Source organism: Lontra canadensis, unplaced genomic scaffold, assembly GCF_010015895.1.
Source record: "Lontra canadensis isolate GAN:19392208 unplaced genomic scaffold, GSC_riverotter_1.0 scaffold21, whole genome shotgun sequence".
NCBI classification, from domain to species: domain Eukaryota; kingdom Metazoa; phylum Chordata; class Mammalia; order Carnivora; family Mustelidae; genus Lontra; species Lontra canadensis.
In genome coordinates, this window is record NW_022631015.1 from 10,586,543 (window position 1) to 10,612,765 (window position 26,223).

Genomic DNA, 26,223 nt, shown 5'->3' on the forward strand with positions numbered 1-26,223 from the left:
TCTGTGTATAATCCATTTTAATATTTTCTAGGGTTGGGACAAATGGACTGATGACTTATTAATAAGGACTAAGCAATTATTGCTTAATATAGATGAAGACCCTGTAGTTAGAAGGTAATTGACATTTTGTTTTCAACATTTTAATCGAAAGAAAACATTTTATTTGAAGACTGGCTTCAGAAAACAAGGCTCCATGTTTCCTGGCTTTGCATGTGTGTAAGGCGTTACAGAGACAGTTTCTGGTGAGGGGTTCAGGTTGGGGGGGGACAGAGAAGCTGCACCAGGTCTGAGGTGACACGGTGTGCTGACGGAAGCATTCAGTTAACAGATTAACCTAATAGCAATATATTAATACATTCCAGGTACAAATGATTTATAAACTCAAAAGAAATTAGTTTATGCTAAAACATATATAACTTTCAATTCAGTCTTTGCTTTAAAACAAGCGAATCTGTTAGGCTATTATATATGCTTTGTCTGTCACTTGACGTTTACTGTGCTTTCTTGTTGATGACCCCATTAGTGGCGGTGAAGTAGGCTTTGGAAAAACCATTCTTCACTTCTTTCCCAGCAGGTGACTCTTCCATAATTTTCTTCACTGGCTTTTTCCGGTATGTCTGTTGGATGTGTAGATTTCAAAGAAGGAAAAGGAAAAAGGATTCTTGAATAAGACTTTGTCTCTGACATGGTGTATAATCTAAAACAGCTCATGATATTATTGTATGATAACATCATGGACAAATAATTTTTGTAATAGGACAATTTTTAAGCTAACGGTTAAAAATAAAAGGGTAAAAACCAAGACAAATCTGAATTTCCATGAAAGGTTATTTCTTTCACCTTATCCATCCATGTTGGTTAGGATTCACGTGTTATGGGATGAGTGCCCAAATTATTCTGCATTAGTTGCTTCCTTGTAGTTCCTAAAAGTGAGATACTTTCCAATTCAAGCTGAAAAAATGTTATTTTGAAAGTACTAGTACCTTGGATTCTGGCTTGATTTGAGTTTTGGCATATCCTTCCTAATTCTGACAAAATACCTGATTTCATCTTATTTTTAATTTTTTTTTTAAAGCAATGGTATCAACAAGGGTCAAGACTGAAATTATAAACTCTAAAGGAGTAAGATTCCATTTGAACAACAAGTAGGGATGATGTCGTGGGTGCCCATCACCCACCCTGCTGGGCCACAGGCGGCTCCTCGACACCAAGCACCACGTGCATTCCGTGAGCTTTCCTGGAACGGTCTGTGTCTGTTTTTGTTTGGGTGGCTTTGTTTGGTTCTGTCAGTGGTTATTTCTTTAGACATTCTCAAAGGAGACTTGTATCTCTTATAAAAGACAAAGCCTACCCTGTCCAATTTTAGAAACACAGGGGCTTAAAAACCTGTCAGAGGCTCAGGCTCCTACCGCTGGGCTCTGTTCGAAGCCTCTGTGGGTTAACTTCCATCAAACACAAACTATAAAGGAAAGAACCTGTTGTCTGAAGAAATATCCTTGATTATAATTTCGAAAGTGCTGTTTTGAGTATAAATGTATATTCTCATCTCTTTTTCATGGAGCTTACTTTCCCTGCCCTCCCCCCCCAAAACACACACAGGAGAGTAATTTAAAATCCACAGCGACCTGAGGCCGGTGCCCTGCTGCGGCTTTCATCAGTTTTTTGTCTTCACGGAGTTTCTTTGAAATTGTGTTTTGAAGCTCTGTTCATTTAAGTTGTTGATTAAAAAGAAAATGACCATGAAGAAAAAGCCAATGTGACCTTTCCATGATGGCTGGCCTCAAAAGAATTCCAAATAGTGAGTTTATAATATCACAGTGCTGATATGGAAACAAATCTCATTTAGCTTCTGTTTTTCTCCATTCAAACAGATTTCCCGCATTCACTTAGAAGACTTTGGTAGCTTGGTGCAAATACATCACCCAAACGTGTGACCTGACTGAATTCTAATAAAATGCCCACTAGGCTGGAATAGGGGTTATCCTTCAAGGGGAGGTTGCGGGGCATGGAATTAGGAATGCAGGTTTCTCTGGTTCCTTTGGGTGCCTCTGTTCCACACAAGTCTGTGCGCTGTTATTTCATTGCTCTTATGTAAGACAAAAGCCCAGTCTACTATGTTTTGCCGCTAAAGACTTACAGGTCACTTACCTGCACGTAAAAATTTAAGAAGAGGATGACTAACGTCAGCATGTAGGAAGACTGGAAGATGAGACAGCCCAGAGGGAAGCCGCAGGGCTTCACCACTGCGCTCATGGTGTGCGTGATGGTGAGCACGAACTGCACCTGGTGGGGGCAGGGGGGCGGGGTGGGGGGGGGAGAGGCGGCAGGTGAGGCGACCGGGTAAGCCATAGAAAATCCATTTTGCAATGTTACACGTTGAGAACTCGACTTCTAGTACTAAGATTTGCAAAAATAAGATGCTGAAGCAACCCCCCATCCTATCCAGACATTTCACCTGAACAACACTACTAGGCAGATACAATTGCCCCCTCGTTTTCTCATGGGAGAGGAGCGGTTGAATTCTTTAGATAAAAAGGAATCGGTTAAAATTAATGTCTGGGTTAAGGCATCTACATTTCAAAGCAAGGAATGAGCTAATTGTATCCACAGAGGACATTTTAAAACACCAGGTTTAATGCCTAAAAGGTTAATTTTAGAGAAAAATGGGCAGCCTCCTCGCCCAGAAGAGCCTCTGTCGAGGATGACCGATTCCTTTCCTCCGTCCCTGAGAATACTTAGATGCGTCCCATGGAGAAGAGCAGAAAGGAGGGGTGACATACCAGCTGAGCCTGTGTGAGGTATTTCTTCCACCAGAGATACCTGTGCATGGACGGGAACACGGAAAGGCCGTAGTAGGAGTACATGAGGATGTGGATGAAACTGTTCAGGGTGGGTCCGAAGAAGCCTGTAACAGTACAGTGGAAAAGTTACCGCTCATCTTCATCGAACGAGACTGGTTCTTCCTGTGTGTCATCAGGGAAGATGAGCAACAACTCCCGTACCATCATCTACCAGAATTTCACACTGATAAGTTCACCTTCGTTTCTGTGTTATTCGTCCAGCAGGATTTGGTAAAAGTCGCCGAGATAGGACAAAACTGGGATGGTTTTTCAGCCAGAACGTCAACCAAACAGGTAATTCCTGATCTGCAAAGGTTTTACTGTCTCTTACACCATCATTACTGTCCACAAATTGCGAAGAAAAGGAAACGTTTGCTTAAACCTGGTGGCAGAGTTCCTTTGAAAGAGAAATTCCTCCACTTTCGCTAAACCTGTGATGAACCATTCTGGTTGAGGGAAGAGGCTGCGGGTATGAGGCTGAACAAAGCGTCCAGGAGGGTATGTTGCTGTTTATGACTCAACCTGAAAGGGACCTAGGAAGCAGGCGATGCTAGGGGAAAGCGAGGGGGAAGGTCCTGCAGGAGAGAAGGATGGGACAGAAGAGGGATCAGTAAGTGAGATTTCCCAGTGTCTGGGCCATCTCATGGACTTCTAGGACAAGGAATATCTAAAATCCAGTTTTAGGATCTATGCTATGCCCTCCCTGCCCCTTCCTTCATGAAGTCCCTATAGCTGTCATCAATGGGGGGTGACTGGTGTTTCAGGAAACCAAAGGAAAAAACTAAGTTCCATGTTGGCTCAACTAGGAAGCAAAAGAATTTAGCTGCAAGAGGTCAGATGTCAGAGACGGGTTCTTTGCTGGAGAGCGGGATACTCACGTTCCTGAGGATTAAATCCATACATCCATGCACAGTGCTTACAACGTGCCCGGCCAAGTGACTACTACTTATATGCCACCTCTGGATCCAGATGGAGCTGAGTCCTGCACTTGGAGGGGCTGTGGAGCTAGAGGACGCCTAGAAGCCGGGTTCCCTTGGATGTATCTGTTTTACCTTATAAATTTTGTCATCTGGAAAAGGGGGAGGATGTGATTGACTGAATAATACTGTATAAACTGAAAAGTTCTGCACCTCTGCTGGTTAACCGGTTTAAATTCTCCAGCCTGGTTTTCCAATTCTAGATCAGAGGTCTGGTTAGATAAGCGCAAATCAATGAATAAGAAATGAAAACACTCATATCCAGTAAGTCCTTCACAAACTCTGGCTGGAATAACTTTGTACAGGGCTCAGATTTACATGAAAACAGAGTTTCAGAGAACCAGCTAACATGTCAGTGGGATTTCTTTACTCACCTGAGTTTTCATTACCATGAATGCATGGAAATGGACTACTTGTTGCTTACAATTTTATAATATTTTAGGTTCATGAGAAATGGTCACACACAGCATCTTAACAGGAATCTGATGTCTTTAAACAGATTATGTGTGACTGTCTTTCAGATGCTTAGTGAATGTAATGAGATAGCTGATAAATACAAAAAATACTTAACCTTAATAATTCTTTGACACTGATTACAGCATAAATCTAACAAAACTGAAGACATTAGATTCGGTCTAGGGGAGGTATAAAAAACTCACCTCTGATTCCCACACCACCAGCAATTTCCTTTACACTCTGGTTTCAATGTACGTCTTCATGGTCACTGATACTTTTTAAAATGTCAAGAATGTTTGTAATACATCTTTAAGACCCCAAAATCATTTTGACTTAAGTTTTTACCTGTACTGAGTTTTCATAGGACAGTTTTAGATTTGGGGATATAAGACAATCAGAAAGTATGCTATGCTGTCTCTTTTGCAGGTCACAATGGACCCATTCGTGAACCATGACCTTGCTGTGGTGAGAGTCATAAGCTTATTAAAAAGTGCAACAGAATTAACCACAACAACAGAACCCAAAAGTGCATCCCCCAGAACTAAGTGAAATAGTTTCTGAAATTCTTCTTTCATACAAAGTTTATACATGTAAAGAGGCTGGGATATAATGTGTATTGTAGTTCTCAGTTTTAAAAAAAAAAAAAATACTGAAAGCCCCAGAGAGATGTGACCTTAACTCTTCAGAGTGGGAAGAAAGCCCTGGGAGTTGAAGTGACCCCAATCTGTAGCACCGTCAGGTGGGGACTGTGGAAGGTGCCAGATTTATTTCTGCAGGTGTCCTTGAGCCCCCAGGGTTGGAATACAATTGCTCCAGCTGGGGTACATGCTCCTGGCCCTCAGACCTTTGGGCATGGGAAAAAGATGTTTTTAAAATTTAAGGTAATACTCAGATTTTGCCAGAATCAAAGACCAGATAGCTAAACGGCCACTGGCAAACAGGTGCTTCTCTGTGTAACAGTGCAGTACCCCCCACCCCCGTGGCCTCCCTTTTCTCTCTCCTGATCCATGTGCGATATTCAAGACACTTACAGAGGTCTTAGAAGACCAACTACAGAGACCTGAATAATCAGTGAAAGCACTTACTTTGCCCACAAGGTATCCAGTGAAAGCACTTACTTTGCCCACAAGGTATCCAGTTCAAAACACACCACCAGATGTTAAACATGGAGGCATGATGGTATACGTGAAGAAAAGTAATCTGGCTGGTTTTTTTCCGCAAAACAAAGAAAATTGTGTCCAGGAACTCTACTGATTTGGAGAAGTAGTACCACCATAACACCTTGGCTACCTGTAAGGATGTGGAAACAGGAAAGAGAAAAGGTGAGCAACGAAAATGCTCATCCTGCTGCCCTACCTACCTCTCGGCAACCTGGGGGACACTGGGTTTCACTAGTGTGCATTTCTCTCTCCATCACACAAGCACCTTCCCGGCCTCTCTACCTCCAGCTTCTCCTTATTCCCAGCAATCCCCCCCCACTCTAGTGAAAATGAGTCAGGCCTCCAACATGCAGATCTGATCAAGGGAGTCCTGGGCACCTGCAGAGCACAGGTTCCTTCCCTGGTTTGCCCTGGCTGCTATTTCCAGCACCCCTCTCTGGCCACACTCCCCCATTCTCGGGGCATACCCCTACTCTCTGAGCACACCACCCTATGCTGTCCAGGTGCTCTGCTTCCTCTAACTGGGTTTCCTAGCACCCTCCTCCCCCCAACCATGCTCCTTTCCTCTGGAACTCTACCTAACCCTCTGCTTGCTTTTCTCAGGCCTCATCAGCTGCACCTTCATTTGCATTCCCCACTTACATTCTGCCTCTGCCCTCAGTAAGGAGGACAGTGAGGCGAGGATTAGGCACAGCCAGCCCACCACACAGGGCAGGAACCTGCCCATCTCTGCTCCATGCCTGGCACTCAACAGATCACTACTGTTCCTCAACACTGGGCTTACATTTTCCCCCCCTCTTCCTCTAACCTATGTATGTTTTTATCTCTTAGCTGTTACAGGGGCCTGGAGCCGTCTGTACACACAAACTACATCTTTCACGTCTTCTCCTCAGATTTAAAATCAAGATGGCGTATGAAGTGTTGACCCACTGCACTGTGCACCTGAAACTAATATTACCCTGTATGTTAACTAACTGGAATTCAAATAAAAACCTAAAATCAAAACGCTCTTCCTCCTCACTGAAGTGGTGGGTCCGGATTCCCCCTTCCCTTCCCTCCTAAGCCCCTTACAAAGTCTCAGGTACAGGGCGAATACTTGAAAGGCGCTGGGGTTTTAGCGCTAACAATGAAACATATGAGGGAGTGTGTAGAACAGGGACTTTGAAGCAAGACTGCTTCCCGAGAACATAATAAGGTGTGGTGGCTTCCACCCTAATGTTTGAGGGTCTAGTTAAACTTCACAGACATCAAGCCAAATAGAAATGTAAAACAACAACCCTTAGAGAATTGTATGATAACCCAAAAGTGTAATGGTCAGTGATAGAAATAAATTAGAAATAAGATGGGTGCCAAAAAAAAAAAAAAATGGGTGCAGAGAAATCTATATACCCTATTTTGTATTCTAGCTTTGAAGATTTTTTTAAAAAAGAGTTTAAAAATGTACATCTTAAAGACTTTAAAAGACTTCTATCTAATAAGCATGGTTTTTTGTTATGGAAATTTATCAAACACCCACAAATTCAAGGACAGTTAAGTATAAAGAACCTGTGTACCTATCACTAAGCTTCAGAGTTTTCAATATGATTCCAATTTGTTGAATCGGTTCTATTAATAAACATTTTTACGGGGGTGTAGCATTACTATAAGCAAAGGCAGAGGGACAAGCAGGCTCCCCGGTGAACTGGACACGGTGCTCTATCCCAGGACCCCGAGATCAAGAACTCAGCCGAAGGCAGACGCTTAACCCAGGTGCCCCATTAAGAAGTTTCTCCATTCACTTTTCACTCAACAGTTTTATCACTTATGGACGACTGCTGAACACATCCACTGTTTCACTAAGACTTGCAAAAGGACGATTATTTTCCCTCTTCTATAGAGAAGAGTTCTTCCTCTATTTGGAAATTCACAAATGAAAAGCAAAGATAAATGTTTCTGTCCCTTTAACTTTTTTCCCCTCAAACGAGCTGGTGTTCTAGCAACCTTCAGACAGCAACAATGTGTTTTTTAGTATCATTTTAAACTCATGGTTTTTAAGTAAATGTATCTCAATCCATTCCAGTCAGTAATCTTTTTGAATTGTCCCATGGTGAGCACTGGGAGTCCCCTTCAAGGTGGCTCCTAGATCTTTTTGTAACTACCCGAGTAGTCCTGGACAGCTTGCTTGCTTTCTGTCACAAGATGTCCTGGATTCTGCTTATACACTTTTCCCACCCCAAACCGGGAATTGGCCAATTCTCTAAGAACCCTAATCCCTTCTGGTGGAAAATTATATTTAGAAAGCACAATCTGGGTATTCATGCTCATTGCACTGGGTTGTCAGAGACTAACTAGGCCTTTTCTGGAGATAAGAGCTAAAAAACACATTTGTTTTTAGAATAAAATTAATTCTGACATTTCCAATTTGAATCTGATTAATGTTAGAAAAGAGATACTAATAAAAAAGTTAAACTATGTTTCAAATAGTAATTGTAATGATATTAACATTATGTACTTATTCTACAGTGTACCTATAACAGTCTCCAAAAAGCAATACCAATATTTTCATTAATAGAAACAAACAAACAAACAAAAAAAATACGGTGTACTGTTAAGATATATCCCCCTCAGGAATTTCAGTCAAAACACTATGTTTCTAAGTCACTTGAAATAATTCTGTAGGTGGTTATGTTACCGGCTTCATATATGGTTCTATTCATTTAGTTTCCAAGTTCTGGAAGGAAGGCTGTCTTGCTTTCTTTTCAAACTTAATTTTGTTTCATATTATGTAGAACATGTAATGGTTCCCAAATCAAATATGACACAAGGTACATTCAGGGAAGTCTAGCTTCCATTCCTATCCCCCTCTGCCTAGTTCCTTCTCCCAAAAGAGCACTTTGTTGGGTTTTGGTTTCTTCTGTTTCTTTTCATAAACACACACATGCATTTGTATCACTTCTTGTACTATACTATAAACACAGTCTGCAAGTTGTCTTTGTTTTGTTGTTTAGAGAATGTCTCGGAAATTAACAGCATAGAGATCTTCCTCCTCCTGTTTTGCAAAGGGTCCATTTCTGGATGTGCCCTGGTTGATTCAGTCAGTCCCCCATAGTTAACTGGGACATTTGGAAAATATTTTTGTTATCAAGTGTTTCTATTAGGAGGACTGCTTTTCTTATGTAATCCCAGCCCCATCCTCATATCTGGAAGGAGAAAACGTCCTCTCCTTATCAAGGAGAGATGCCTGCAAATGGACAGTTAGCTTCTCAGGACTCACCCGGACATCAGCTTCCCCGGCACTGGCAAGATCTTGACACTGTAAGTTGTAGCCTCCTTCCCAACTGGAGAGAATAAGCTGCCAAAGAAACAGAGGAGGAAAAATTAATGCTAAGATTTGGAAGGGAACTGAATTTTCTATTCATGTTCCTGACTGGTGTCTATGCAAGGTCAGAGTAGGAACTCCCCAGCACTTGAGTTTCTTAATCCTGTCCTCAAACACATGTGATCAAAGGATTTCCTTCTTGCTGTTGAACAGATACCAATGGTTGTATTTCTGATTTGGTATAATTTACTTCTAACCTTTACAGTGACCCAAAGGAACAGAATTTGGCTACCATTTGAGTAACAATATCTACTCCCATATTTCTACAGGTGAAATGTAGAATTACATGTAAACCTCTGAGGAAACACTAAAAATTTTTTCAAAGATTTATTTACTTGTTTGAGAGTAAGAGAGAGAGTGGGGGAAGGGGCAGAGAAAATCTGAAGCAGGCTCTCTGCTGAGCAGAGTCTGACATGGGACTTGATCTCATGGCTGAAATTATGACCTGAGCCAAAATCAAGAATCTGACACCCAACCAATGGAGCCACCGAGTATTTTTTAATAATTATTTAATATTATTTAATACTTTGTATTGGCTTATCTTAATTGATCATCTCCATAATTTTATGAAGTACATACTTATTACCATTTTACAGATGTGAAAACCAGGGCTCAAAGATTTTTAAGTCATTTTCTTTATTGTATTTATTGTATTTATTATTATGTAATCAGTCATTTGTGTGATTATAACTGATTAATATCTATATCCCTCATCATGTTGAAAAAAACAAAAGGCTCTACGAAGGTCTGTGCCTTTTTTGCCCATCTTTGAATCCACTGTTCCTTGCCCAATGCCTACTCCATAGAAGGCACTCAGTACATATATATGAAAAAAGAACTTTTCAAATTCTTTGTGGAAAATTCTGCCAAAGAAATTGTCTTTTCTTTCCTGCTATTACTGCAAAAACTCAAAATCCTAGAATATAAAGCATGTATATAAGTTACTTTCCCCTGCATCAAATTTTATTTAGGGGAAAACTTTTTCTTAATTTATGAGAGAATGTTTAACCTTTCCAACTTCAGTAATATGGAGCAGGTAATTATCTGCAATTGCTGAATGAAAAATATCTCTGGATATGAAAAGAAACCTATACATCTGACGAGTCTGACAGGGCCTTTGAATATTCAGTAATTGTGTATACTGTGAAATGATCACAGGAAGTCCAGTTAACATGTCACATAAGGTACCCAAAGGCCTATTATTTGTGGCTTCTTATCAGAGATGTGTCAAGGTACAGCTCTGTTGAAATACATACGGAGTACGGAGGAAGGGGATGTTAAAACTGAACATTAGGAACAGCTGAACTACTAAAAAAAAAAAAATTAGATTGTCTAAAACTACCTGACAATTTAAAATTTAAATAGAATTAAGCAGTTGGGGCTCCTGGGTGGCTCAGTCAGTTAAGTGACCGACCCTTGATTTCAGCTCAGGTCATGATCTCATCAGGGTGGTGGGATGGAGGCCAGCTGTCAGGTTCCACACTGAACAGAAAATCTGCTTGAGATTCTCTCTCTCCCTCTTCCCCTCTCTGCTGGAGGCTCTATTTTAAAAAAGGAGAGAGAGAGAAAAAAATCCTCCAGTGGCTTGCCATTATATTCAGAATAAAAGGCAAACTCGGTTTCCAAGACCCTCTATGAATCTGCCATCTCTCCACATTGTGGATCGTTCCCTCCTCTGTCCAGGGTGTTCTAGCTGCATCTTTATGGTCTGTGAACACCCCGAGTTTGTTCCTGCCTCAAGGCCTTTATGTTTGCTGCTCCTTCTGCATAAACACACTCTCCCCAAATCTTCATATGCTTGATTTTCATCATTCAATGTCAAGTACCACTTGTTCAGAGACAGGTCTTCCTGCCCCGCCAGCAGCCCAGCACTCACTGCTGCACAAGGGAAAGGCCATGCTGTAGAATCTAAAATAGACTCTGACACAGTGTGGGAACTCCACACGTATTTCTTTAAAGAATATTAATAATTTTAGCAGTACAGTCCTGCCTATGCAAACCTCTGAACTGGGCCTAACAAGTTAGCAAGGTTAAATCAACCTATTACTCAACTAGTGGCTATTAAATATAACCCAAAAGTGTCCAAGACCTTACGCTTGCCCAGGAAGAGTCTACAATCAGAGGAGACTAGGGGGCAATCAACAGTAGCAATTTTGAATCACGAGGTACAGAAGTGTGCACAGAGCAACAGCGGATAAGCGATAGATAAAATTCATAGCAGGGAATGGGCTCTGGGCAGATGTCCCCGCCTAAAAAGGAACAGAAACCATTTATTTGCTTGAACACTACCGTATTGTCCTGTTCCTTTAATGGTGAATCCTATGCACTTTAATATTTATACAGCATTTTCATATTTACTAACTCCTACTGCGTACTATTCTTTGAGGTTTTCAAGTCCAGAAATAGCATGTAACCCATCTTCCTATCTCTTTGGCTTATTAGTACAAGTCACAGGAGGGAACGGGGGATCATCGAACGCTGGCCAAGCAGAACTGGTAAATCCTTAAAGCCCCGTCTTGAGTTCTGGAGGATAAGCACGGGATCTCCATCTTAAGGGTAAGTTGCCTAAGGGTCAAAGCCTAAGTAACTGCTCTCGAATTACAGGGAGTGAGTGACCCACACGTCCAGCAAGTGTTAGACTCCTGGTGTCGTCAGACTTTCAGGCTGTTCTTCTGCCACAGGGGCTGCTTCTGAAAACAATCCAGGAAAGACTATCTTTCCCTTTGGTTCTTCCCAGAGAAACACATCTTGCGAGTTCATCCCATGAAGGGAAACTTACCTACTTGAAAAGCTCGCTAAGAACTCCCCTTTCAGAGCGAGGTAAATCAGGAGAAGCGATGAGACAGGACTGGAGAGTGGCTCTCCTGACCCTGGACTCCATCGCCGGTCTCTGATCACGGGGCGCTGGCGTGGAAAGTGATGGCTACGAACCGTTCTCAGAATGGCGCAAACCCAGACAAGGCACAGATTAAACTCTGTGGAGGCTCCCGATGTCAGGCAGGGGTTTATGTTCTTTTAGAATTCGAGGACCAGGAAGGCAACTACACTCGTGCCATAATCAGGCATTTACACCTAGACACGAATGACTTTAACCTGGCTGCTCCCCCAGGTTTGCTGGTGTCCCCTGAGGCTGCTTGCTGGAGCCCGTCTATTTAGCAGTTTTTGATTCTCCTTCGCAGGGATCTGAAACAGCCTTTGGTTTACAGGCAGGACAATTGTTACTTGTTTTCTTGTAGAATTACTCGGGTTTGGCATGATGCAAAGGAACAGGCGATGCGTGATGTAATGGGGGCAGCCGGAGCCGGGCTGGAATGGCAGCCAGCCTCCACCATCAGTCCCGAGAAACAGCCCGCCACTGTTGCTGACACAGGGACCCGAAGAGGTGGGCAGTGGTCTTGGAGGGACTATGCATTTGTATTTCAAACCAACTGCATTTGATATGTAAGTTGACTTAGAAACTACTTTGTCAGTCATTCAATAGCGATCTGGTCTCAGGCAAATCATGTACCTTTTCCAAGCCTCAGTATAGATCTGTAAAAGGAGAAAATCTGAACATCTGAGCTTTAAAGACCCGTTCAGATCTAAATTGTGATTTTAAATTACAATGGAAGACTAAGGACTAAAGACAGGGGCCTAAGTTGGGATGAGAAAAATTCAAGTTAGAAACAAAGATTTCCAAAACTTCCAGAAGGAATATAAGCAACCGCTGAAACCGTTCTGGAGACCTTAAATAACGGTACTGAGAGGGAGTGTGGACAGCTTGCCGGGGCGCTGCCTCAGTGGCTGCGGCTCCACTGGGATCACTTACCTCTGCCAGCATGTATACGGAGAGAAGTGTGATTCCCAGATTGTACAAGGTGAGGATACCCTTGAGGGAAAGAGCAGGTCTGGTCTTCATGTATTTGTTACCCAGCCATATGGAAAGCAGATACAGGACAGTAAGAAAAAAGGTGGGAAGGTAAGAGTCCAACATGAACCATCCTCGGACTCGGGAATCTGAAAAGAAACAGTGAGAATTCTGAAGAGCAGTACTTCTGTTTAGTTATAAAATTTTATCACATATATTGAAGACATTTTGGGGGGGGGGGTTGGTCTTTTTTTTTTTTTTCTTTTTTTACGGGGGTATGCCTGATACACAACTTAAGAGTTTCAGAAGTACAACAGGATTCAACATCTGCAAATACACTGCAAAACGATGACCACAACAAAGTCTAGTTAACATCCATCACCTTAGTTACAAAAATGTTTTTCTTTGATGAGAACTTTAAAGATCTACCGTCACGTTTATTTGTACACACTCAATCCAACAAGGAACAGTACGACGTGGCACTAAGCTGGATTTAGGTTACAGTTCAGAAGAACCACCCCATGGGGGCGAGAGAAGTTAAGGAAGGTTTCATGGAGCAAAGAGAACACGGAGTGATAGGGACAAGTAACTAAGGTGGGAGGTAGTAGTTCTAGCAACTTCTTTGGAAGAGTTACAATGTTTATTCACTCTAACTCAATAAATAGGAAGTACTACTATGCCATATGTGGGCAAAAACCAGCTCAGAAAGCCACAGTAACTTGCCAAGACCATACAGTAGTGGGCAGCAGAGCTGGGATCTGAATTCCTGTTTGATGCCTAGCCCACGAGACCTGCTGCTGTCTCCTCTGGGGAAGTCTGGAGTAGGCAGGAGAGAAGGGATATCAATAGTATATAACACTGCATAAAACCTACGTTCCTCAGAGCTTGCCAAGGACCTCGTGAGGTAAGCCAGGCAGAGCTCAGAGTTCAGCCGAGCCAGAGCGGTGGGACTGCACAGCAAGCAGGGGAAACTCAAGAAGGCAAAGGCAAAGACTCGGAGCTGATGATGCAGATGAGTGGGCAGAGAATACAACCAAGGACCTAAACCTGACCATGGACTAGAAGTATAAACAGCCAGGAGATAAGGACAAAGACACACCAAATGTTCCTTACTCTGGAGAGTGAAAACGTAAAAATCTAAATAAAATACACAGAATAGTTCTATAATATAATTAGTAACATTTGAAAAGAACTATAGACACAAAGTGATTTTAGTTCTCTATTCTGCTTTTTTGTTGTTTACATAAAGAAAATAAACTGGCCCACAATTATAAAAAATAGCATGCTGTGGGACATCTGGGTGGCTCAGTCAGCTAAGCAGCAGCCTTTGGCTCAGGTCATGATCCCATGGTCCTGGGATCAAGTCCCACTCTGGGCTCCTTGGTCAGTGGGGAGCCTGTTTCTCCCTCTGCTTGCGCTCTCGGTCTCTCTCCCTGACAAATAAATAAATTTAAAAAAAAATAGTGTGTTATTTTTAATCTCTGCAAATGGAGGTGGAAGGAGCGGATTTTTCTAGCTGATCATGCCCTTTCTTCCTGTCTCTGCTTTTCCCCCATCTCTGCCCCTCTTTCTGCTCCATTCTACCTACCCCGCACACCCCAGCTTCCCTTACTCCACCCTACCCGACAGACAGTATTGAGGAAAATGCCTTCTCAAGCCATCACTGTCCTATCACCTGTTCTTTAAACTGCTCCAATTGTGGCAGAGATAATAAGGAAGAAAAGGGGCTCATTTCAGTGCCCATGTGACTAATAGAGATTACCTGTCATACAACTAGCTGGGGAGCACTGGTCGTAAAGGTTTGTGCTATGTGCCTGCCACTTCCTAATGCCCGCCTCCGTATCTAAATCCTACGCAGCCTCTCAAGACCAGATAAAGGTCCTGCCTTTTGAAGGGAACTGTTTCCTAGCGCTCTCTCATCACTGCAGTTCCTCATCTGCGTAACAATTCTCATTTTAGAATTAAGATATTATGGCTGTAACTGTTATTACAACTAACATTTATGAGCACTAAGCCTTTCTATATGCATTCGTGTATTTAAATCTCAAAACAATCTAATGATACAGGTGACATTTCTAACAGTCTTACTGAGGTATAGTTGATATACCTGCACATATTTAACATTTACAATTTGATGTGTTTGGATTTAAGCAAACACTCATGATGCCATCACCACAGTCAAAGTCACAGACATATCCACCATGTAGCAGATAATATTATCCCCAGTTAAAGTCTGAGAAAAATTAAAGCACAGAGAGTAAAAAGGTTAAATATTTGCCCTAAACTGCTACCCCACCTCCTGTTAACAGTATTGTGGATTGAACTATATCTCCCAATAGATAGGTTCTAGTCCTAACTCCTGAGACCTGCGTGAGTGTGACCTTATTTGGAAATAGGGTCTTTGCAGGTATGACCAAGTTAAGATGATGTCATACTAGATCAGGGGGGCTCTAGCCCAGTGACTGGTGTCCTATATAATGAGGGGAGATTAGGACACAGGGACACAGGGAGGAGAAGCCGTGTGAAGATGAAGGCAGAGACTGAGGAGATGCATCTCCAAGCCAAGCAATGCCAAAGATTACTGACACCAGAAGCTGGCAGAAAGGCAGGGAACAGACTGTTCTCTAGAGCCTCAGAGGGAGCACAGCCCTGCCAACACCTTGATTTCACACTTGTAGCCTCCAGAACTGTGACAGAATAATTACTGTTGCTTTAAGCCATGCAGCTTGTGGGGCTTTGTTACTGAGGCCCTAGAAAACCGGAATACATGGTTTATTTCCTTGTTTTCCACTTGTTTCGGATGGGGTAGTTTGACCTTCCCCCCATGGTATATGCTCTGTGAGACAGGACCCAGGCCTTCTACTCTGTCTCACCTACGCATCTACTTAGTTCCGAGTTATTAAATATAGATCAACTGGCACCATGAGTCAAGCACATATTACAAAACGAATAAAGGCACCTGAAGTTTTCTTTTGTCATTGTCTTGTAAATGTTTGTCACATTTGTCAAGGAAGACAGTAATTGTCCCAACCAAAAGACAGGAACAAATACTTATAAGATTGATTATCTTTTGGACATGAGGGTTAGCTCTGCATCTGGGTTAGGTATTTGCCCCGAACAATAGAGCCCTTGATGGGAATATGGAATAAGTAAGTACGGTAAAGATGAGGGGACACCCAGAAGTCTACAAGGTGGCCTGCCAGTCACCTTAAGCTTGTGCCATTTTTAGGAAAAGGAAAATGGATTCTTGATGGCCCAGATGCTAGCCTCCCTGTCTTCGTGGAGGTCACCTGATCCAGTTGTCAGCTGTCCATCTTACAATCCCCTCACCACAAAAGGACCTCCCATAAAAATGCTCAGAACTGAGTATACGACTGCAACCCTATCCTTCCGGGACCCTCATCCACATAACTCCCGATCACCGTGATCTTCGTAAACACAAAGCTCAGTGTGAACCCGGGTCAGAGAGACTGCTCCACTCTCTAGTGGCAGTGCCAAATATAGAAAGCCACAGTCTCCAAGAAACCCCACATGCCCAAGTGAGAGCACTGTGCCCTCTGCCTGAACCGTTCCCCTTCCCACCCACGAGAACTGCGAGGCAGAGAACACAGTCAAGCTTCTGAGATACAGATATCCTGCCCTGCCTACCCACACAGGGTTGTCACAAAGATAAAATGGGGGGAGGGGGCGTGGGAATAGTGTGAGAAGTTTTTCAACGCTCCATACAAAGGCGCCTGGGCTGCCTTGGTTAGTGGAGCAGGTGACTCTTGATCTCAGGCCCCACGCTGGATGTAGGGATTACTTAAAATCTTTTTTTTTTTTTTTAAGCTCTGAACAAATGCACAGTATCATTATAATAAAACTATACAAACAGTCATTCATTTAGGAAAGCTTCTAAAGCCTACACAGAGACTGAAGTGGCCTAAGTAATCTCTACATGGTTCTGTTTAGATTTTTGAGAGACAGGAAAACGCCATTTCCCTCCACCTCTACCCAGCAGGGCTGGGGAAATAACTTAGAGAACCAGAGAACTACAGATTTCCCACAGTGTGAACCAGCCGGGCTCATTCATCTGCAAGCTGTGTAGTGTGACTAAGATGTCCGTGGCACTGGAGAAGACGGTGCTCCGCGGTGAGGTGGAGGTGACCGGGACCTGCAAGAGCACAGGTGCGCAGGCGCGACAGCCACAGCCAGGGCGGAGTGAGCGCAAAGAGGAGACGCAAGCGCACAGACTACTGCTGACTGCGCATGTGCAGGAGGTGCGCGCGGTGAGTAGGTGACAAAGAAAAGATGGAAGTCGTGGAGGGCACAAGGACAGCCGCAACCGCACTGCAGTGTGCCCTTGCTTGCGGCTCCCAGGACTTTCACCCCAGGAAGACTGAGGAGAACTGAGGCTTTCTTGATGTCCTGGGAGAAGGATATCAAAGGTGAGGGAACTTAAATCTCTAAAAGTTGAGCACTATCCTGTTTAAGACACCAGAAGTGACGAAACGCTCCTCCACGTGAAGTTCTCGAGTAGCTTACTCACCTCGAGGTCCAAACATATTGTCCAAAAAAGCATTGATTTCATCATCAAAGGCCTTTAGATGCTCCTGAAAAGGAAAAAAAAAAAAGATTAAAGTGGGGTTTTTTTTGGGGTGGGGACTCTCAAAACAGACCACTACCAACAGAACAGCTACCAGAATCTCCCAGTCCTAGCTTCAGGGACTCTCGGATGCAAAAACTTAAGGAAAATGGACAAGTTAAACGCAGGCTCACCATTCATGAGCTTGTGTGGATTTGGAGGGAAATAATTCCTTTTTCCTTTCCTTAGGCAACAGGAGTCCTGGAAAACAGGCTTGGCACATTTAAACTCTGAAGGGTTATTGACCTTAATTTCATTTCCCTCTAAAATGCTTAGAGGCATAAGCTTTCCCATAAGCAACTTCTATTGTTACTATTAACAGAGGTTGTGTGCAAACAACATGGAGGGTCTGTACCTACAGGATATAATGTAATTGTTAAATGAAAATTCAGCTGAGTTGTATTTTACAAAGTTGAATCAAAAGCTTTAAAGGGGACTAATTTTTCAAGTAAGGAAATTAAGCAGTACAGCTATTTTTTTCATAACCTTCATATTTTGTTTTCAAAACCTTTTCTATTACATGAATATTTATTTAATACCATAGTAAACAGTGTCACTAGGGTACATCAGATTATTACTGTCACTTTAACTGGATTTAGGTTGAGACAGGAGAATTTCTGTTAAGAATCCTATGGTTGCTAAATTGGCCACAGTCTCTTGGTTTAGCTCCTGTTCATGCTGGTGTGCTATTACACTGCTCAAAATACCTGCTAAGGTGTTCCCTACCCCTGCTCAACAATCTAGAGCACCACCTCAAGCAAACGGAAGAAAAGGCAAAGCACTCCCCAGTGTTCCTAGCAAAGGGATGTTTGAAGAGAATTCTGGGGTCAGTAGATGGGTGAGTTGAGTGTGACAGCCCTCAGGACGTTCATCTAGAACACTCTGTATAATCAACAGCAGGAATGCAGTCAAAGCATCTCATTCTCAAAGAAAGTCTAAGTGCCAAAGAGGAGAATTAACTTATTGGCATCTGAGAAGATCTGTACTTTTGGTGATTGGCACCTATCATTTAGACCTATTTTTTATTTGTGACTTTGATCCTGAGAAAATTTCCAGAAAACTTAGATCTTTGGGGACTTTAGGAAGCTTGGGAGAGTGGATGAGGATTAGTGCTGACATCTGTTAGCACCTATACCTGCTGGCCATGTATTAGGACCTTTATTATTTCATTGTAGCTCTATAAAAAGTATCTGGGCTCAATCAAGCTTGTAAGTTTCTAGTGTTTTGATTTCCATGAAGGACATCTTGGGAAACCTCTAGATTTGAGAATGGTCACCAACCTCACATGTCAGTGTGACAGAGTAAAAGTTGTGTTGCCATTAGAAAAGAGCAGATCTGTCCTGAGGCCTCTCACTCTTGAGCAAAGAATGTTAACCTCACTGATGAACCCACCCTCCTAACAAACACCAATGAAATCTTCCTTTCATTGCCACATCCACCTACACATTTAAGCTTTTTCAGTCTGTTTGCTATTGTCCAAAATCCATTTTCTTACACCTGTAGGTCTAAGGAAACTCTTAACTAAAGGTTACAGAGCTTATATTAGTTCTATGAGGTTGCAGAAATTTAGTCACAGTGGAAGACCAGAAATAAAAGAGAGGGGAAGATATGGAGAGAGAGCAGAGTGGAAAAAAATGAGTAACAAAGGGCATTCCACACCATTACCCTGATAACAAAACCAGAGGACACTACAAAAACAAAACAACACAACAGCAAAACCCTTGAGGCCAGTATCTCTGATGAACATAGACCCAAAAATCCTCAGCAAAATATTAGTAACCAATTCCAGCAACACATTAAAAGGATAATTCACTATAATCAAGTGGGGTTTATTCCAGAGATACAAGGGTGGTTCAATATTTGCAAATCAACTGGTATATCACATTAACAAGAGGAAAAATTTTTAAAAATATGATAATCTCAATAGGCACCATAAAAGCATTAGACAAAATATAACACTCATTCATGAAGAAAACTCTCAACAAAGTGGGTTCAGAGGGCCATACCTTAAAATAATAAAGGCTGTATTTGAAAAACCCACAAGGAGCTAACATCATCCTTGACAGTGAAAAGCTAAAAGCTTTTCCTCTAAGATCAGGAACAAGACAAAGATGTGTACTCTCACGACATTTATTTAGCAGAGTACTATGAAGTTGTATCTGTAGGAATCAGGTGAGAAAAAGAAGCAAAAGGCATCCAGATTGGTAAAAAAGAAGTAAAACTGTCACTATTTGCAGGTGGAAAATCCTAATGACTCCACCAAAATCCATTAAAATGGATAAATTAGTAAAGTTGCAAGATACAAAATTAACAGAAAACTGTTCCATTTCTATATACTAATAATGAAGTAGCAGAAAGAAATCTAAAAAAAACATCCCATTTACAGTTGCACCAAAAAGAATAAAATATCTAGAAATAAATTTAAACAAGGAGGTGAAAGGACCTATACTCTGAAAACTAAAAGTCAACTGATGAAAGTTGGTAAGACACTGATGACACAAACAAATGGAAAGATACACCATGCTTATGGATTAGGAGAATTAATATAATTAAAATGTCTATACTACCCAGAGCAATCTATAGATTCAATGCAATCACTATCAAAACACCTATAGTATTTTTCACAGAAATAGAAAAATACTGAAATTTGTATGGAACCACAAAAGACCTCAAACAGCTGAAGAAATTTTAAGAACAAAGCTAGTGGTATCAAAATTCCAAATTTCAAGCTATACTACAAAGTAACTTTAATCAAAAACAATATGGTACTAGTATGAAAACAGACACAGAGATCAATGGAACAGAATAGAGCCCAGAAATAAACCCAAACCTATATGGCCAATTATTCTACGACAAAAGAGGCAAGAATGTACAATGGGAAAAGACAGTCTTTTCAATAAATGCTACTGGGAAATATGGACAGCTATATGCAAAAGGGTAAAAGTGGACCACATTCTTACACCATACACAAAACTAAACTCAAATGGATTAAAGACCTAAATGTGAGACCTGAAATCATAAAACGCCTAGAAGAAAACATAGGCAGTAATCTTCTGGGCACTGCTCTTAGCAATATATTTATGGATCTGTCTCCTTAGGCAAGAGAAACAAAGCAAAAATAAACTGGGACTATATAAAATAAGATTTTGCAGAGCAAAAGAAACCATCAACAAAACAAAAAGACAATTTACTGAATGGGAGAGGATATTTTCAAATGATATATCTAGTAAGAAGTTAGTATCCAAAATATATAAAGACCTAACTCCCCACCCAAAAACAAATACTCCAATTTAAAAATGGGCAGAAGATGTGAACAGACATTATTCCAAAGATATACAGATGGCCAAAAGACACATGAAAAGGTGCTTGACCTCACTAACTCAGAGGTAACCAACTGAAAACATAAGGGGATATCACCTCACACTTGTCAGACGGCTGGTATTAAAAAGACAAGAAATAACAAGTGTTGGTAAGGATGTGGAGAAAAAGGAACCCTCACACACTGCGGGAAATTAAATTGGTGCAACAACTGTGAAAAACAGTATGGAGGTTCCCCCCAAAGTTAAAACTGAAATACCATATGATCCAGTAATCCCGTTACTGGACATTTACCCAAAGAAAACCAAAACACTAATTTGAAAAGAGACATGCACCCCTATGTTTATTGCACCATTATTTACAACAGCCAAGTTATGGAAGCAGCCCAGCTGTTCATCAACACATGAGTGGATCAAGAAGATGTGGTGTATATATACAATGGATTACCATGTAGCCATAAAGAGAGATCTTGCGATCTGCGACAACATGGATGGACCTAGAGGGTATAATGCTAAGTGAAAGCAGTCTGACAGAGAAAGACAAATACCATATGATTTCACTAACATGTGGAGTCTAAAACACAAACTAAAAAAAAAAAAAAAAAAGGGGACTCTAAAATACAGAGAAAAAATTGGTGGTTGCCAGCAGGGAAACAAGTAGGGGATGGGCAAAATACACAGGATTAAGAGGTACAAACTCCCAGTTATAAAAGAAATAAGTCACAGAGATGAAAAGTACAGCATAGAGAATAGTCAATAATATTGTAATAATGTTGTATGGTGACAGATGGTGTCTACATTGATCATGATTAGCACTGAGTAATTATCAAATTGAATCAATATATTATACATTAACATAACACTGTATCTAAATTGTACTTTAAATAAATAAAATAGAAGGAATACTCCAATCTTTCAGTCATTCATGTGTGATTCATTAACCAATTACCTGACCATTACTATGTGCTAGCACAATCTTAGGAGCTGAAATACAAAGTCAAATAAGACCCGGTACTCATCTTGACACAGGATACTGATAAGCAAATCAATAATTACGATATTAATGTCTTCAGTATGAGAGAAACGTCAGGGATGTGCTGTAAGAACAGAAAGGAAAAACATATTTGGCCGTAAAAAGGAAGGAAATCTTGCCATTTGTGACAACATGGATAGACTTCGAGGACATTATGCTAAATGAAATAGGAGAGAAAGACAGGTATCTTCTGACCTCACTTAAATGTGGAATCTAAAAGTACAAAAACCAAAACCCCAAATTCATAGGTACAAAGAGTTTGGTGGTTACCAAAGGCAGTGATATGAGGGTGGGCAAGATGGGTGCAAACTTCTATGTAAAATGAATAAAAAAGTATAAGTATATATGTTAATCAGACTTATTGTGGTGATCATTTCATATATATATATACATATATATATATATACTGAATTATTATGTATATACTGAATTATTATGTTGTGCCCCTGAAATGAAGAACATAGAGGTAGCAAATTTAATATAGTTCTTTTAAAAACAGAAGCCTCCCAGGAAGGGATGTTATTGCTGCTGAGTTCTGAAAGACTCTAGGACACCTTCTAGATGGAGAAGGAAGATCATTTCAGGAAGAAGAATCAGCATGTACACGTAGATTGAGACAGGACTCACTTGGGGAATGTTTACAACCAGGGTCTCTACGGACCCACATGACAGGTGGAAATAAAGCCAATATTGGGAAAATCAGAAACTTGAATAAAAATAAACTCTTCTATTGCTGGGTTATTTAATACAGCTTAGTAAGGATACAATCTAAAAAGATGATGAAATAATGAGAGATCAGAAGATCAAATGAAAATTTATCCTGGATTAGTAAAACATTAAGTGTTAAGTAGAAATTGGGTAGTGTTGGCCAACGAAGGATGAACACTTGGCACAGCATGGGAGAGAGCAGCTCGGGTAACGAATTCATAGCCGCACCAGGTGCTCTGGTAAAAGCATGTTGGGTGATTTCCTAGGAGGAACATCATAACCCAGGAGCTAAGAAAAATCAACAAACTATACTACATGCAGCACACTTCGCTCACTCAGCCAACATTTGGAACAACCCTTATGTACTAACACTTTGCCAGACAAAGGAGGACAAAAAGGACTCAAAAGCTTACAGACAAAATGTGAAAGTGACACATACAGAGAAAGGCAAACAGCAAACACCTGAGGAGGAGGAGATACACAGAACTGCCACAATGACAGAGGATCCTGCAGGAGTCAGGATTTAAGGTGCGTTTTTTGGACAGATTAGAAGAGGGCAACAGTACTGCCCTTCCTTACACCTCAGCAAGAAGAATGCCATCTTGAACACCATACTTCAGAGGGCCCCATGCTAGCTGTCCCAGGGTCATGCCCCTCTACGCAGGAAACCCCATGAGCCAACAAAGACACCCATCCAATGGCATCGGCTTCCCCTCCAGACTATGTTCCAAGTTCCCCAGGCCAAGTAATTCTCTGCCAAACAATTCTCTAACCCCACTTCTAAAACAACTTCAGGGATTTCCTCTTGCCCACATAGTAAAGTCCACGTGCTGGGACTTTATTTTTATGGAAGTACAGGTGACACGCAATGCTATGTTGGTTTGAGGCATACAACACAGTGATCTGACAACTCTAGAGGCTATGCTATGCTCACCACAGTGTAGTTACCATCTGTGCCCGCACAGTGCGATTACAGTATCACTGACTATATTCCCTGTGTGCTATCTTTTGGGCCCATGACTTCTTCATTCCATAACTGGAAGCCTGTATTTCCTAATCCCCTTCATCTGTTTTGCCCATCCCCTCACCCACCTTCCCTCTGGCAACCATCAGTTTGTTCTCTGTGGGTCTGTTCCTGGTTTTGTACTGTTTTTTTAGATTCCACATCTAAGTGAAGCCATGTGGTATTTGTCTTTGTCCATCAGACTTCTTTCACGTAGCATAATACCCTCTAGGTCCATCCACGTTGTCACAAATGGCAAGATCTCATTTTTTATGGCTGCATAGTATTCCACTATAGGTATATTTATATTCATATATGGATGGACACTTGGGTTGCTTCCGTATCTTGGCCATTGTTAATAGTGTTGCAAGAAGCAGTGGGGTGCATATATCTTTTTGAGTAGGTGTTTTGTTTTCTTTGGGTAACTACCCAGTGGAATGTTCCATGACTTTAATTTATGGGAATGTTCCATGACTTTAAATTTAATTTATGGCTGTGTATAACAAAGGATGAAGGATGGAAAGGTTGGAAGTAAGCTTTATTTTTGTGTATCCCTACGTGCTTACCACAGCTGCTAAGAATATAAAATGGTACAACCATGTTGAAAAACAGTTCAGTAGTTTGGTAAAAACATCAACATTCACCTACCATATGATCCAGCATACTACTACTAGGTATATTTACCCAAGAAAAAATAAAGCATGTATGCTTGCAAAGACTTGTACACAAATATTCATGGCAGCTTTATTTTTAATAGCTAAAAAAATAGAAACCTCCCAAATGTCCATCAATAGGTGAATGGATAAATTGTGTGTATCTATACAACGAAAGACTACTCAACAGAGTAAAAGAACGACTGATGCACACACAACACGGATGGCTCTCAAAATTATGAAGAAGCTAGACACAGAAAGAGAGAGAACATACCATGTGTTTGCATTTACATGAAATTCTAGGAAACACAAACTTAGATATGTGACAGAAAGCAAATCAGTGGTTGCTTAGGGACTGCAAGGTATAACAGTATATCCTTCAAAAATGAAGGTGAAATAAGGACATTGTCGTATGATGCCTAAGTAAGAGAATCTGTAGCCAGCAGAACTGCACTACAATGTATGCTGAAGATGTTCTTTGTGCCAAAGGGATATGATTCCATATGGAAAGGATTTACAGGAAAGAATCAAGAGCACCAGAAACAGATCTTTCTAATGGATGAGCCAGAACCCATAGCAAGGTGGCCTCCACCCACCTCATGACAGGCGCCATACCTGCCATCCTCACCCCTCACACCTTGCTCCTCCCTACAGAGGCATAGGGCTCTAACCCTCAGGTGATGTCCTGCCCCTGCTCCTTGTTCTATGGTCACCTGGAGGCAGTGGTGACCCACTGGAGGCAAACCCACAGCCTTTATGTAAGGCTGACTCCCTACACAAAGCGGAGATGGTCTCCCGGCTCTATGCCATGTACCTCGCCATGCTGGGGACAAGCTGGCCAGGCACTCCTGCCTCAGCTACCTTTTTCTGAGAGTACCTGGAAACAGGAGAGCCATGAAAAGCATACCTACTTCTTTGCCAGCACAATGTTGAGTGGGACTCCCACCTCGTCCGAGCTGTGTCAGCTGGAGCTCAGTTTCTTCCTCCCTGTCCTTCCTCTTCCTCCTCTCTTCCCTCCCCCCTGCCTTCACTACTCCTCCTTCTTCACATCCCTTCATTTATGTTTTAGGCATTTTGTGGGCTTTAGCATTTACCAATCATGGGCATTATATTGTATACTGTGGTGATTCAAGATCTTGGTGTTTGTCCTCTTGTTGACACGGTTTTGTAGAACATTTTGAAGACACTTGTTTGATCAGAATAATTATTTCCCACCACCAAGTCCTTCCTCACTTCTTTGTAAATGAGCAAAGGTTATTAAGGTCTTGAGACAGACTGCTGAGTTTGTAAGAAGACACAGTACCTAAATCCTTGCCTGAAAAAAAAAAAAAAAAGCATTTCAGAGAAAATGAAGTTTGAAGCATTCCATAATGGCAGATTGGGAAATGGGATCCAACCAGCTCAGGAATGGATCCTTCTCAGACTAACCAGACACAATTCTGAAACCTTCCTGGAACCCTCAGGGTCAAGGCGGAGCTGTACAGAACTGAGAGACAGGGACATGACATCTCCTTCCAGAGACAAGGGACACAAGCCAGAGTACTGTTACACAGCGAGGCCTCTGTGCTGTTCCCAGGGCTCGGAATGGCTGTCTAATGTTGACACTTCATTTGGCGGCCCCTGAGGGATGGCTCCCCGCCAGTCTGTCGTGTGTCTGAAGAACAGGAACGTGTTTACATTTGTGAATGAAACTAGAAAGTTTAGAGAATGGCAAGAAGTGGACAAATGAAATTCCCTGACTTCCATGCAGCTGACTTCCCAGAATGTATATTTATCTGTATTTCACACTGATACGTGAACCCGCTCACCATCTATCTCCCAGCACGGTGCTCTGGAGGGAGCGGCCAAGGACACGAAATGGGTGAGAACTCCCTAGAATTCTTACTCACTTAGAGGAACTGAATTGTTACTGTTTCTCTTACAGAGTAATTTTCATGAGACTTAAACCATCTAAGTGAGGTACGGAAGCATATTTGAACAGTGAAATTGAACACATTTGGTTACCACATCTGAAGAGAACTATAAATGAACCATAGTGATGAGGAACGATAAGCAGGGAGGGAGACAAACCATAAGAGACTCTTAATCTCAGGAAACAAACTGAGTGTTGCTGGGGGGGTCTGGGGGAGGGACAGGGTGGCTGGCTCATGGACATTGGGGAGGGTATGTGCTATGGTGAGCACTGTGAATTGTATAAGACTGATGATTCGCAGACCTGTATCCCTGAAACAAATAATACACTATATT

The 26,223-nt window shown here is 41.7% G+C and overlaps 1 protein-coding gene across 1 annotated transcript in view; it reads right to left on the minus strand.

Moving 5' to 3' along the window:
• Positions 1-329: 329 nt before the first annotated feature.
• The window catches only part of ELOVL2 (ELOVL fatty acid elongase 2), a 59,568-nt gene continuing 33,674 nt past the window's right edge, over positions 330-26,223 (minus strand). The window contains exons 2-8 of the mRNA XM_032861562.1: positions 17,167-17,230; positions 12,600-12,787; positions 8,687-8,764; positions 5,392-5,563; positions 2,781-2,905; positions 2,149-2,283; positions 330-617 (exon numbers count right to left, since the gene is read on the minus strand). Coding sequence (XP_032717453.1) covers positions 492-617; positions 2,149-2,283; positions 2,781-2,905; positions 5,392-5,563; positions 8,687-8,764; positions 12,600-12,787; positions 17,167-17,230 — 888 coding nt within the window. The 3' untranslated portion in view covers positions 330-491. The remainder of the gene's footprint in view (positions 618-2,148; positions 2,284-2,780; positions 2,906-5,391; positions 5,564-8,686; positions 8,765-12,599; positions 12,788-17,166; positions 17,231-26,223) is intronic.